This window comes from Argiope bruennichi, chromosome 5 (assembly GCF_947563725.1).
Source record: "Argiope bruennichi chromosome 5, qqArgBrue1.1, whole genome shotgun sequence".
Lineage (NCBI taxonomy): Eukaryota > Metazoa > Arthropoda > Arachnida > Araneae > Araneidae > Argiope > Argiope bruennichi.
In genome coordinates, this window is record NC_079155.1 from 54149771 (window position 1) to 54162681 (window position 12911).

The window sequence follows — 12911 nt, forward strand, 5'->3', positions numbered from 1 at the left end:
GGTTTGACAAATTTAACTTCATGCTTAATGAAGTCCATGTTAGAACCAAAGGGGATGCTCTCCAATAAAGATCTTATCTGCCTCCCACTCATTGTGGACTTGGGTAAAGTATGCTTTGCATAGTACTGACAAATAATAGTTATAAAGTATGGATCTTTGTCATTAATGTAGCATTTTTACTGAATTTGTCATGTGAATATGTATTTTTGAATTTTTTTCGACCACTTGAAACTACACTAAAATTGTAATCACAAGCTCATATGCTGTATTTCATTAATTTAAATCATTTCGTATATGAGTTAATGAGTTTAATTAAAATGTGCGTTCAGCCTAAGATATGAAGCATGTCTTTTGTCAGGAAAAGTAAGATGGTGGATCAGAAACTTTTTCTATTACAGATGAAAGTTCTTCTCTAGTTAAATAGCACAGTTAGATACATTAGCTAAATACAATGCACCAAAACAATATTTTTATTCAGAATCTCTTGTAAGCATAAAAAAGCTACACATAGCTAGATAACAGTATTTTGAAAATTTACTTCGATTAACTACTTAAATAGAGCAACATAATATTGATTAAAATTTGGCCATGGGGCTGTTAACATTTACTATTTTAAAATTTAAAATGGACAGATTGTGAAATTTACTTCATTTAATAACAGACAGCTTGAATGACAGCCAGAAATTAAGTAAATTTCAATAAAAGAAACCTTAATACACCATGAAAAAAGCCATTGTTTTTCAATTTTCAATAATTTTAAACTGCATCCTTTTTTGTTAGGTCTTAAAATAATTAGTAAGGTAACATTAAAAGCAAATTAAGTTTTTTTTTTCTTCTAAGTTTTATGGTGCAAGATCTGTTTCATTTTATTGTGCCAAATTTATTTTTTGCATTTACCAATTCCATTTTCAAATTAAGGTATCATTATTAATACATAATAATTTTGTATTGATTCTATGGTTCACTTGCCATTTCATTTCAAAAAATATTTGATATTGAAATGAAAATTTTAAAAAACATTTTAACATGGCAAAAAGTTTTACAAAGCAAAATTATAATAAGTGCAAATGATTACCTTATAAATACAAGGAAATGTATATTATTCTGAGTATTTTTTTTTCCCAATGAAATAGCATTTCAAGAATCTTTTTTTATTTTATTTTTCTAATTCAGAATAATAACTGGATTTTGATCACTCCTTCAAGGCCAGAATAAAATAAATAATCAAGCTATTCATTCAGAGCATTTATTAATTGTACAATAAAAAAAAAAAAAAAAAAAAGAAAATACTTCAGATGCTTTATTCCAGTTTCAAGTATTAAATACAGATATTTCAAATGTGACATCGATATGTAAGATACACATCACAAAAATTATAAGTACAGGAACTATGAAAACGAATACTGATTTAAAATATGCTTTAAATTGTACATGAAAATTTAACTGAGAAAATTATCTCATTAAGATACTGAAAAAAAATTAATGTTCTTCCAATGAATAATAAAGCGGCATCACTTGTCTGTTTAAATGCTAATTTATTAATCAGTATTCAAACAGATAAATAAAAGAAACCATCTCTTTTTTGCATTAGAAAAGTCTTTCAAACCAAACTATACATATGTTACAAAACGAAAGACATAATATTCTGTGGTCCAAACATCATTCTGATCACATAGTGAAGACTTAGCAGTTTGTTCACTGTAAAAAAAAAAAAAAAAAAAAAAAAAAAGGTTAATTGTTGAAGCAACAGACAGAGAGAAAGAATAAACATTGATAGACACTGCAAAAAAATTACAAATTTTGAGATAAAAATAAAAAGAAAATAATTAACTAAAATTTTACATTTTCTTTCAAAAATCTATGATGAAATAATTTCAGAGCAGATAAAATTTATAATGTCTGAATTTACGTTTTTCCCAAAATAAAGAATTTTATTTAAAATTTTCTAAGTTTAATTTTAAATTAAAAACAATTGAAACTAAAATTTTAACATTCCATCTAAAAAATATCAAAAATACAATCTCCAATTTTTATTTTTAAATCTGTATATTACCCTTTTTTCAAACTGAAGTAATTTCTATAAGCTAGGCATGTTAAAATTCATGATTCATAAAAAATAATTTTGCAGTTTTACAAATAAAATTCATTACAGATTAATTATGAAAATTATTACTTTTAAAAGTTATTTGCAAAGAAAAACAAGGTAAATGAGTTATTATATCATTCTATATATCTGCTGTGCAATTTTATCAGAATGAATCTACCTTTCTTATAAATACTTATTTAATTTGCTTAAGCTTACACCTATTTTTTATGCCCTTCTTTGCTGATTAAATTTCATCCTGTATTCTTTTTTTTTGGGAGGGGGCTATGATTTGCTCCTTCATAAAATACAATTGAAGACAGATCAATAATAAGAATTAGAAGAAAAATATATCAAATACAACAAAACTATATTTATTACCACTCTTTATTTCACTAATTCATACTTTTTTTCTCTCTTTCTGCAAACACAATCATATGTCTGAAATCAAAGTTCAATCACCAACTCATAAGAATTAAGCTACAGCTTAAATTATGTGAGGCTTATGAATGAAATAAAAAGGCTTACAAGGGAGGGCATGAGGTTGAAAATTCAGTTCGGGATGAGATTTAACACAAAGGTAGTACACATTTAGAAGATTCACTCATGAAAATATTGAAGCACAATAGCCAGTCAATTTCAAGAAAATGGCCCTCAAACTTTCAGCATACCATATATACTAATAATGTGTTGCCATTGCTGAGGCATGAATAGTATAGTGGTTAAGACACCGGAGTAGCAAACGAAAAACCCGAGTTCAATCCTCCATTAGCATTTTTTGCTTTTTTTCTACTTTATTTCAAATTAATTTAACAATTTACAAACAGTTTTAATTAATATATTTTTTTAATATTTTTTCATGCAAAAATAAATATTTATTCTCTTAATTTTTAGATTATAATTTAATTTTTAGAAGAAAAATTATTCTAAGTATGAATGCATTTCTTTAAATATTCAGAATTACTTAAGGTAACATTTTAAGGATATTTCACTTAATATTGTGCTCATTTTTATATGAAAAAATAAATATATTTTCTCTTAATACTAGAATAATAATTTTTTTTTTTTAAATTAAGATAGGAAGGAATTTATCTTTAAAAAAATTATTTAAATAAAATTACAGACAGTTTTAATTATTATGTAACTCTTTTATTAATCCTTTTTCCTTTCTTTTAAGTTTGGATTAACCATACAAATGGAGCAGAATCATCATAGTTATGATTGAGGTAAAAGGATTTAAAATTTCAAAAATAAAAGCAACAATTATATTTTGAATTTAAAAATATGTTAACTCAAAACAATAATTTAAATCAGGTTAGCTACTTAATCTTAAAAATATGTCTGTAATATTACAGATTACAAAATCAAATTTTCCATATGGCAATGTAGCAAGAAAATAACTTTCTTTTTATCTTCATTATGAAATTTGAAATGCTTACTAACTTATTATAACTAAAACATAGATTTAAATTCCTAGTTTAAATTTACATTTCAAAAAATAATAACACTGTTTTTACTATTTCCATAAAAGAAAGATCTCATTCTTAATTTTTTGAAACAATTAATCATCAAACTTTGTAAAAAGAATTAAGGAAAATCAAGTTAATACATAAGATACAAAAAAAGAATTACTAAAATGAACAGTTATTTAATATTCAGAAAAATAAAGGTAACATGAAAATTCAAATGCTTATAATTCAGTATCATTTGAAATTGGCATATGTTAGAAACCTATGAGTGATTATGATACTTGTAAATAACGAAATTCATATTTTTTTACATGTCTAAAAGCTATATTAAAATTATATGAAAAATTCATTGACATAGATAAAATATAAATTCTATTTAAATAATTGCTTTTCAATAATTAGAATCATATTCTGGATTATTTTCCTGAGCACAATGATAAAACATATAGTTTTGCTATTCTATAAACATTAGTTGCTCTATCACAGAATAACATTTTAGGATATTAGTGGATTAAGGTGAATTTTCATAGTGATGAAGTGTTTTATGACAAAACTGAATAATTAATTGGTGTCAAATTTTATTTGTCTATGTTGTTTAAACTATCCCATTAAAAACTTTCATATTTTAAATAGAAATTATAATTTCTAATTAAAGCAAAGTACAAATGTAGAATAAAAAGTATTAAAAATTGCAATAAAAAAAGATAAATATAATATTTAAGAAATGATATAACTTACATTTACTTTCGAGCCAGGGCCATTCCTATACCAACCACACTGCCTATCGCCAAAGCAGCACCACCGACAATAGCCATTCCCATGAGGCCTTCTATATAAGGGATTTAAAATATTATACTTTTATATTATAGAGAAATATTTTTTTTAGATCTATAAAATTATTTTTTATCTATTTGAATATTCTTTGCCTTACTACAAAGTTTAAAATAAAACATACAAAAATGAAAGATATACGATAGTTTGAAATTACAATTTCTAGGCACTTTATATATATACATATATATTATTTTCAACAAAAAAATTATATTTTTTAAAATAATTTTATATTTTCTGGTAATAAAGAGGTGAAACAAATGACAGAAACAAGAGTTTTAATAATTATTATCATTAAAATATAAAATTCTTCTTTTTTTTTCTTTTCTTTTGGGGATTGTATTTTAGCTAATTATTTATGGCCATGGATTGAGTAGACAAAAATTCATATTTTTGCACACATAGCAAGCAGCATTTTAAAAACATAACTAATCCAAATTGATTGACTGCCTAGTTTGATAGTATTTTGTATATTTAAATATAATTGCATACAACCATGACCACATAAAGGAAATGAAAAATGATAGTTAAAAACAATTTTGGAAGAGCAATTTACACATATTCATTTTAATATGTACCTATAACCAATCAATTCCAAAATAAATTGCGCTAAAAACAAATTAAAAAAAAAAACTTTTCTTAAGATGCATAATAAAATTTTCTAAAATAACATTCATTGAAACTAAAAGTAAATATGTTACATGTCTCGAACAAATAAATAAATTTCATGCGAGTGACAGAAAAGCTTACAGTTAGTAATGAAGAACAAATGAGTTTCTAAACAAATTTAATATGCTCTTCAGCATGATTAGATGGTGCCAGTTTAATAGATCAGATACACAATAAACCACCAATTACCATCTCCATTACCAAATAAGAATTTGATACAGCTATTGCAGCATTAGTAAGAGATGCCTTGTAGGGCTCATATTTAATAAATAATAATGACAAAAATAAAGTAGACGGAATAAAAATTAGAAAAAAGCAATCAAGGAAATAGAAAAAACATATTAAAAACTCTCATGATCTGATAACCAAAAACAGAAGAATAGTTCTCAATCAAAGAAAAGAAAATTATTAAAAACAAAAAGAAACTAAATTTTACAAAATATTGACAACCAAAGAACAAGTTCACTAAAAAAGAAATCAAACCCAATATTTTAAAACATGTAACATCAACATCTAGTATCAGAAAAGATACAGCACAAGTTTTCATAAGATAGTGAAAAGTTTTTGAATTTTACTGCAACTGAATGTGATGGTATGGTTAAAAATACCGGAATCAAAGGTGACAATTTTTTGTTCGAAAAACAGAATAAGAAGATTGCTGCAATAGTTAGTTTGCTTATATCCCACAATAATATAAGCAATGCTATACTTTCGGAAGTTTATTGATAAAAAATCTTATGCTGAACAACATATTATATAGAAATACAAAGGGCTACAATGCCTTTTGCATGATCCACACATGAGTTCGAGACGGATTCTCCTCAGGACCAAACACAACAAATCTGCATCTCTAAAAATGTTCCAAAAGACTTTTTGGCATACCGGTGCATCAGGCTTTTAGAGTGAAATGATATTTATAAGATGGCATTACTAATCCATAGTTTTTTTTTTTTTTTTACTTTCTCATATACATAATACAGAGAAAGTATAGCAATCATCAAAAAATTCAAATTCAAAATTTTGATGAATATCCATATTTTAGACCTCCCTAAATTCAAAACATACATTTGTTTGAAAATGTCCATCTGTCTGACAAAGGTAACAAAAAAATGCTTTAAGCTGGAAGGTTGAAATTTGGTATATGGTCTTTACATCAAATTTGCAGATTTCTACCAGAGTAAACTCTATTAATAGGAAGTTCCTCTATTCGAATATAAATTAAAACAATAACTACAAAATCAGGAGAGCTAGATAGATGAAATTTGGTATACAGATATTACATCTATAATGTAGATACCTGTCAAATTTTAAGCCAAAAACTAACAAGGGATTGAACTGTTTGTTGGTCTGTACTTTTAGAAAAACATAAACAAGATAATTCAAAACCACAATGATTTAAATATATTAAATTACGTATGTGACTTTGTGACTATAAGAGCAGTTTTCTGTCAAATCTTGGTTTCAATCCATTGAGAAAAGGTGTCTAAAGCATAAATTCAATTTTCGTATATTATCAACCACAAGCCAGGGATTTATCATTAAAAAACTCGCCAAGGATAACACAATAGATTCCGTAGCAATGCTAAATTGACATCAAAAGTTAATGTTTTCTAACTATTGTACCCCAATGCCATGTAAGTCGTTTTTTAGCATGGCAAGTTTATTCAAGATTATGCAAGAAAGATTTTTGAGAGAACATTCCCACTGGTTTTTCCAAAAGATTGGTGCCTTACTTTTGTATTTCTTTCTTTCTTTGAGGTCAAATTCAGTTCATTACTGAGGTAGTGAAGCAGATGCGCGGGGGGGGGGGGGGGGGGGGCAAAGAAGTTTTTGCCCTGGGCCCCAATTAGGCTAAGTTGGGCCCTATAGTTTGCTATAAGCAAGATAAAATAAAACTTTGCCCATGAATATACGTTGTGTAATGTCAGTCTCTACACTAATCCGTGTTTTGAGACTTTTTTTTCATAGGGCTTTGAAGCATTAATTACTAAATTTTGATGAAGTATTTTAAAATATTAACTACAAATATTTATTTTTCTTATGTTTTTATACTTTGTATCAATAATCTGGTTTAATTTACATACAATTTTTTATAATATACTACATTTAAAAAAAAAATTATTGTTAAATAACAAGAATTTTAATTTTTTAATCAAGATTGAAAATATACAATTATTGCCATATACTTAAAAATTGTTTCATTTTTTAACAAAATGCAAGATTTACAAATTATATACATATTTACAAATATAATGCTTGTTAGGCTTAGTGGGTGAAAATGCTCTGATCTGTACAGGCAGTTGGAGCTATCCAGGTTCCATCTTGTGACCTTTTTTTTGTCAATTAAAAATAAATTTCTCTACACAAAGAATATAAGTTTTTTAAATACAGATAAGAAATATTTAATGTCAATGTGTATTGCTGTATCTGATGAAAAATGTTCTTTGAATATTTTATAAGTATTCTGGAAAACCTGCAGATTGCTTAGTCAAATACATTAATTGTACATACCAACTGATTAATACCATTAATAATCTTCAAACTTAGGCAATGTCACATTATAAAAGTTTATGCATCTACATGGTTTAATGTTAAATTAAAGATTTCATGTGCAAAATGGTCCTAAACACCTCTGGGAATTTATTTCTTACTCACACTATTTCATTATTAAAAAAGTAATAGATCCAGTTAATCAATCAAGTTACCACTTTATTGCTTTAATTTTTTTTTTGTCCATGTAAAGTGATGAGAGCAAACATGAGAGAACTTGCTTTGTGCCAATTTATAAAATCAATAATAAAGAATAGTGGTAGCATTAAATTTTTTTTACAAATCAACTTTGATACTAGAAATTACATATGCATCCACACATAGAACAATATTGAAATCATGGAACTCTTAATGGCAAAATAAATATCCATTTATTTCAGTGAGCAATGCATTACAGAAGTATCAATTGTTAGATTAAACTGATTAATTTATTTTTTCAAGTTCCCAAGTCATGCATGGAAAGGGCGGTTAAAGTATAGCTACTGAGATGTCTTTATCATTCTGTAGATCATCTTAAAAGGATGGCAAAAATTGCATTTCAAAAAATATGTCAAAATTTATACAAAAAAAAAAAAATCAATGAGCCAGAGTAGTAAAAAAGTAAAGATTTTCAAATTTTTAGAACTTTTTAATCTCTTCAAGGATTTAATTTTCAAAAAATTCTCATAATAAAAAAATTTACATGTATGAAATGCTAAACCATTTATCTTATTTCCTTTTATTTAAATTACTATATTTAAAAAGACATCATAAACTGATAAGAAAAAGATCAAAAACAAAATTTTGTCTTAAAAAAGAATTTTCAACTGTATATCATATTTTGAATAAAATGTCTTTCTTTTAATTTAATAAAGCTTTGTTATTATTTATTCTATTATTTTCCAGTAAATATATCTAAAATTTGTAAAAAATACACACACACACAAAAAAAAATGAAATTTTGCTAAATTTTTAACTATTTAAGCTTTTTGCAACAACTCAAAATATTGTGGTTTGGCAACGAAATTTCTAAACCTTTTTCTATGTTTACTAGGCAACTTTTGACTGTTATTAGAAATCAAAATTGAAATATAAGTTTTTGACCAGATTTGGTTTAGCCCTATATTGCATTCATATACTATATCAAATTTTAGGCATATTTTGTTCAAAATTTGATAGATTTTTTTTTTTTATTTTTTTTATTTTCCAAAAATTGTGTCCTGAATTTTATCTATCCAGTTCTTTGCTTTTTGTAGTTACTGTATTCATTTTCATTCAGACAATTTCCTAATGCAGGAATTTCACTACAATTTGATAACAATCTACAAATTTGGTATAAAGATTATATACAAAATTTATCCAACTCAAAGTATTTTTCTAGTTATTGTGGTCCTAGACAGACAGACAGAATGACAAACTAACAAAATTCCAAAATTGAGTTTTTTACATTCAGTGAGGTCTGAAATGTAAAAATTTGCCCAAATCTAAAATATAAATTTTTTGTTAACTACAATACTTTTTCTTTGTATTTTTCATTAAAAAAAGTTTAAAAAATAATAAATTATAGTAGATAAAAAAACAATTTTATATTTTTATTAACCTGTAATCATATTAATTCAATCAATCAGTATTATGTTCAAATATAGACATTTAATTCTTGCAATAAAAATTTTAAGATGAGGTAAAGACTAAAAATAAATAAAATAACATGATTCTAAGAAATCAATCAATTTATACAAATACCACTTAATTTTTAAATATCAAAATTTCTGCACATAATTTTTTTTATAACACAATTATCTGATGCAAAATTACCATATATTTTTTTATACATGGTAATTTACTATATATTTATATACTATACTATAATATGCTATAATTACTATATATTTGTTGTATAATTTAAAATTTTTTTTAAAGTTTAATAATGGGGATAGTTTATATATAAATTTACTAATCTGACAAAAAACAAACATATATTTTTGTTAATTTGATGCAGGCAAGAAACTGATAATATCATAAAATAAAGGATTTTTTTATTTCTATAGTTTGTATTTTTTATATTTCTTAAATCTCAGAGGAAAATAATTTTAAAAAGAATAAATTTTTTCACGAGAATTATTTTTTTAAAGTTACCGATGGATGGCTTTTTGCACCGAAAAGATGATTTCGAAAAAAATGGAGAACAGCTATGCTGTTAGAATTTCAAATAAACACGATCGTGTGTAGTTCAAAATTTGCTGTATAAGAATTTTTTTTCCTCCTCATCTTTGAAACAAAAATACAATACCACAGAAAATAAGACTGCACATATACAACAGATTGCAAATATACAGAGGCAAATGATCGGGGGGGGGGGGATGTGCTAGCTTTAGATAGAATTACCAGTTAAAACTATTAGTGCTCTTGACTGGCATTTTACATCATAATGACTTGATTGGAAAATATTCTATACAATCTTACCTATTTGACAATATTTTTGCCTTCATAATAGCAAGTTAGAAAATCAAAGGATTTTTTTAAAATCTAATTTTTCTTATATCCAAGTATTAAAATTTGGTTAAATTTTTGAAAGAAAAAAACATATAGTCAGCTTATACACATATATACAATCATATAAATTTTTTTTATGTAATCATATATTACTATAATATTTTTTTTAATTTTTGTCAGTTTTTTAGATATTAATGAAAAATTAAAATGATTTATAATATTTGCAAAATAGTAGCATTTTAAATAGAGCAAACCTTTTCTCATTTTATCTTTTACAAATTTTTGGAGCCCTTGAGCTTGTCTGTTTGTTGGCTCGATACTCAAGAATTTAGACAACAGCCTAAGGGCTTTGTTATAATCCTAAAATGAAAAGAACATTCATGAAAAATATAATTAAATATTAGTATTCATGTTACAGTTTTTAATTAATAATCTACATTCAAGCAGCAAGCATCTTTGACAAAATAGATCCAAATTTTTAATTTCCATATTTAGAAAAAGAAATAACAAAAATTATGACATCATTATAACAGTAAACAAATAAAAAGAAAATCCCTAATGACTTTTCATTCAGCTGAAATTATTTTAAATTAAATTCAGTCTTCTAATAATAATATCCCATTTTAAAACTGTACAAGAGCTATTTCATCAACACTGTTTGCATTTCTATACTAAGAAGATGATACTTATATTAGAATTTCATTTTTCTAACATCCAGATTATATCAAATTAAATACATTTACCTGCAACAACAAACAAATGTACTAGGACAACCTGAGGATATATGAGTGATCTTCGGTTTAATTCCCTCAAATAAGTGTTAGTTGAATTCCAAAATCCTAATTTTACCATCAAACTACAGTGATTTTAATAAGAGATATACAGATTATAACTTACATAGAATGAAAAAAAATAACATATATATAAAAGAAATACTTTTAGATAGTAATTCAGTGGTTTGTCAAATTTTTTTTAATTCAGATTAATAATTATTCAAATATAAATCTATATCAATGCTTAATTTGATGATTTCATTAGCTTTTCTATGGTTTTGAACAATAATTCATAAAACTCATTTCCCAAATAGAACTTACTTTAAGTTTAGTATGGCCAATTGCTAAATAATACATATAATCTCGTTTAGTAGTTGCATCTCCATTTTGGAAAAGATCTAAGAAAAAAATAAAGAATTCATTCAAAAAATGAAATACAGTTTGATAACTTTTTAATGAATTTTATTACCTGAATAAAACATAAACATAACATCATTATTTATGCTTGTGTTCTTAGCAAATATAATAATTACAACAATGTAAAAAAAAAAAGAAAAGAAAAAGAAAAGAAACATTAAATTCAAACATAAAAAAATAAAAAAAAAATGCAATAAATACCTTCCAGCAAAACAACACCTCTTCTTATATCGGTGGGATATTTACTTCGAATTAGACACCAAGCATAATCAAATTGTTCTCTCGCTGTCACAGTTCCATCTTGAAGATGGTTTTGATATACAGCCTCAAATTTCTGCAGAAAAGTAAATTAAAAATACAATAATAAAATATTCACTTTAAAAAATTAAAACTTCATTGCTCTAGATCTTATAAAAATATGATTACTAAATAAATATTGTGAACCTTAATGAAGTTTCCTATCATGAATCAATATTTAAAAATTTCATGACATACATTTTAAATAAATGTATTGTGAGAGAACACACATTTATCATTTTTGAAAATATTTTTTGACAACTGACAAAAGTATAACAAGTTTTTTTTAATTATTTATTTAAAAAAAGCTGCTAATTTCATATTTTTTCAAGCAAATATGTGAGAAATGAACAGAAAAAGTAAACATTTCGAAAAAATTTCTAAAATTATTTGTGATGGTTAACTGAATTTTTTCGATAATTAATATTCAAATTTACAGTAAATATAATTTCAGTGAAAAGTTAAGCTAATTTTGAGAAATATATATTCATGATTTTAATAAAACACTTTTGATGCTCTGCATACCTAAAAATATTAACATTTCAGTCAAAAATTATTATATGCTCTTACAAAAATTACTAATATTTATACTTATTTACTATTCTTTTTCTTTAAAAAATTTAGGATTTCTTTCCATAGGTATTAAGGAAAAAGCATCTAAAAATCTAATTTTAGAACAAAATTTGTAATTCCTGAATTTTAACGCTAAATATATTAACCGATAATTTATCAATAACATTCGACAAACAGTAGAACTCACAAACCATAATTTTATCCTTGAATTATTATCTGTTTTACTTATTTATGTCCAGGATTTTAATAAGATGAAACGCTTACATACGACACAATTAAAATAATATAGATAATGTTTTATATACCATTTAAATCAGAAGACAATGCGAGTTCGTATGATAATACAAATAATTTCATTATTATATGGCATGACTCACACTGTTAAATTTTTTTAATGTTATCTGCGATATAATAGCATAGTTCCATTTCAGTTTAATTTTAAATGCAAAAAATAAACAATAGATATTTTTTTTTAAAAAAAAAAGTAAGAAATACATGATGCTAAATACTATCAATGATCAGAAAACTTTCATAAACAAAACCTTTATGAGGAAATACTATCATAAAAGAAAGATACTTTTAAATCTTCAGATGATATGTAGTCTTCCAGAATTTCTTCCATTGCAGCTGTCTAATAAGTGCATAAAAATTAACGATAAAGTTAAATTTTGAAATTTATACGTTTAATTACAGGCAATGATGCAACTTGAGTGATAAATATGCGTTGAAGTTTATCAACAACAACAAACAGATCGTCAGAATTTCGCTATGTCCATG

The 12911-nt window shown here is 24.9% G+C and overlaps 1 protein-coding gene across 1 annotated transcript; it reads right to left on the reverse strand.

The window, feature by feature from the left end:
• Nucleotides 1–1285: 1285 nt before the first annotated feature.
• On the reverse strand, nucleotides 1286–12902 carry LOC129969429 (mitochondrial fission 1 protein-like). The gene is made up of 6 exons (XM_056083998.1): nucleotides 12712–12902; nucleotides 11466–11598; nucleotides 11169–11245; nucleotides 10329–10434; nucleotides 4291–4381; nucleotides 1286–1698 (listed from the first exon to the last, which is right to left on the reverse strand). Exons 1-5 carry the CDS (start codon nucleotides 12754–12756, stop codon nucleotides 4293–4295), a joined length of 450 nt encoding a protein of 149 aa, XP_055939973.1. The 5' UTR covers nucleotides 12757–12902; the 3' UTR covers nucleotides 1286–1698; nucleotides 4291–4292.
• Nucleotides 12903–12911: the final 9 nt, after the last annotated feature.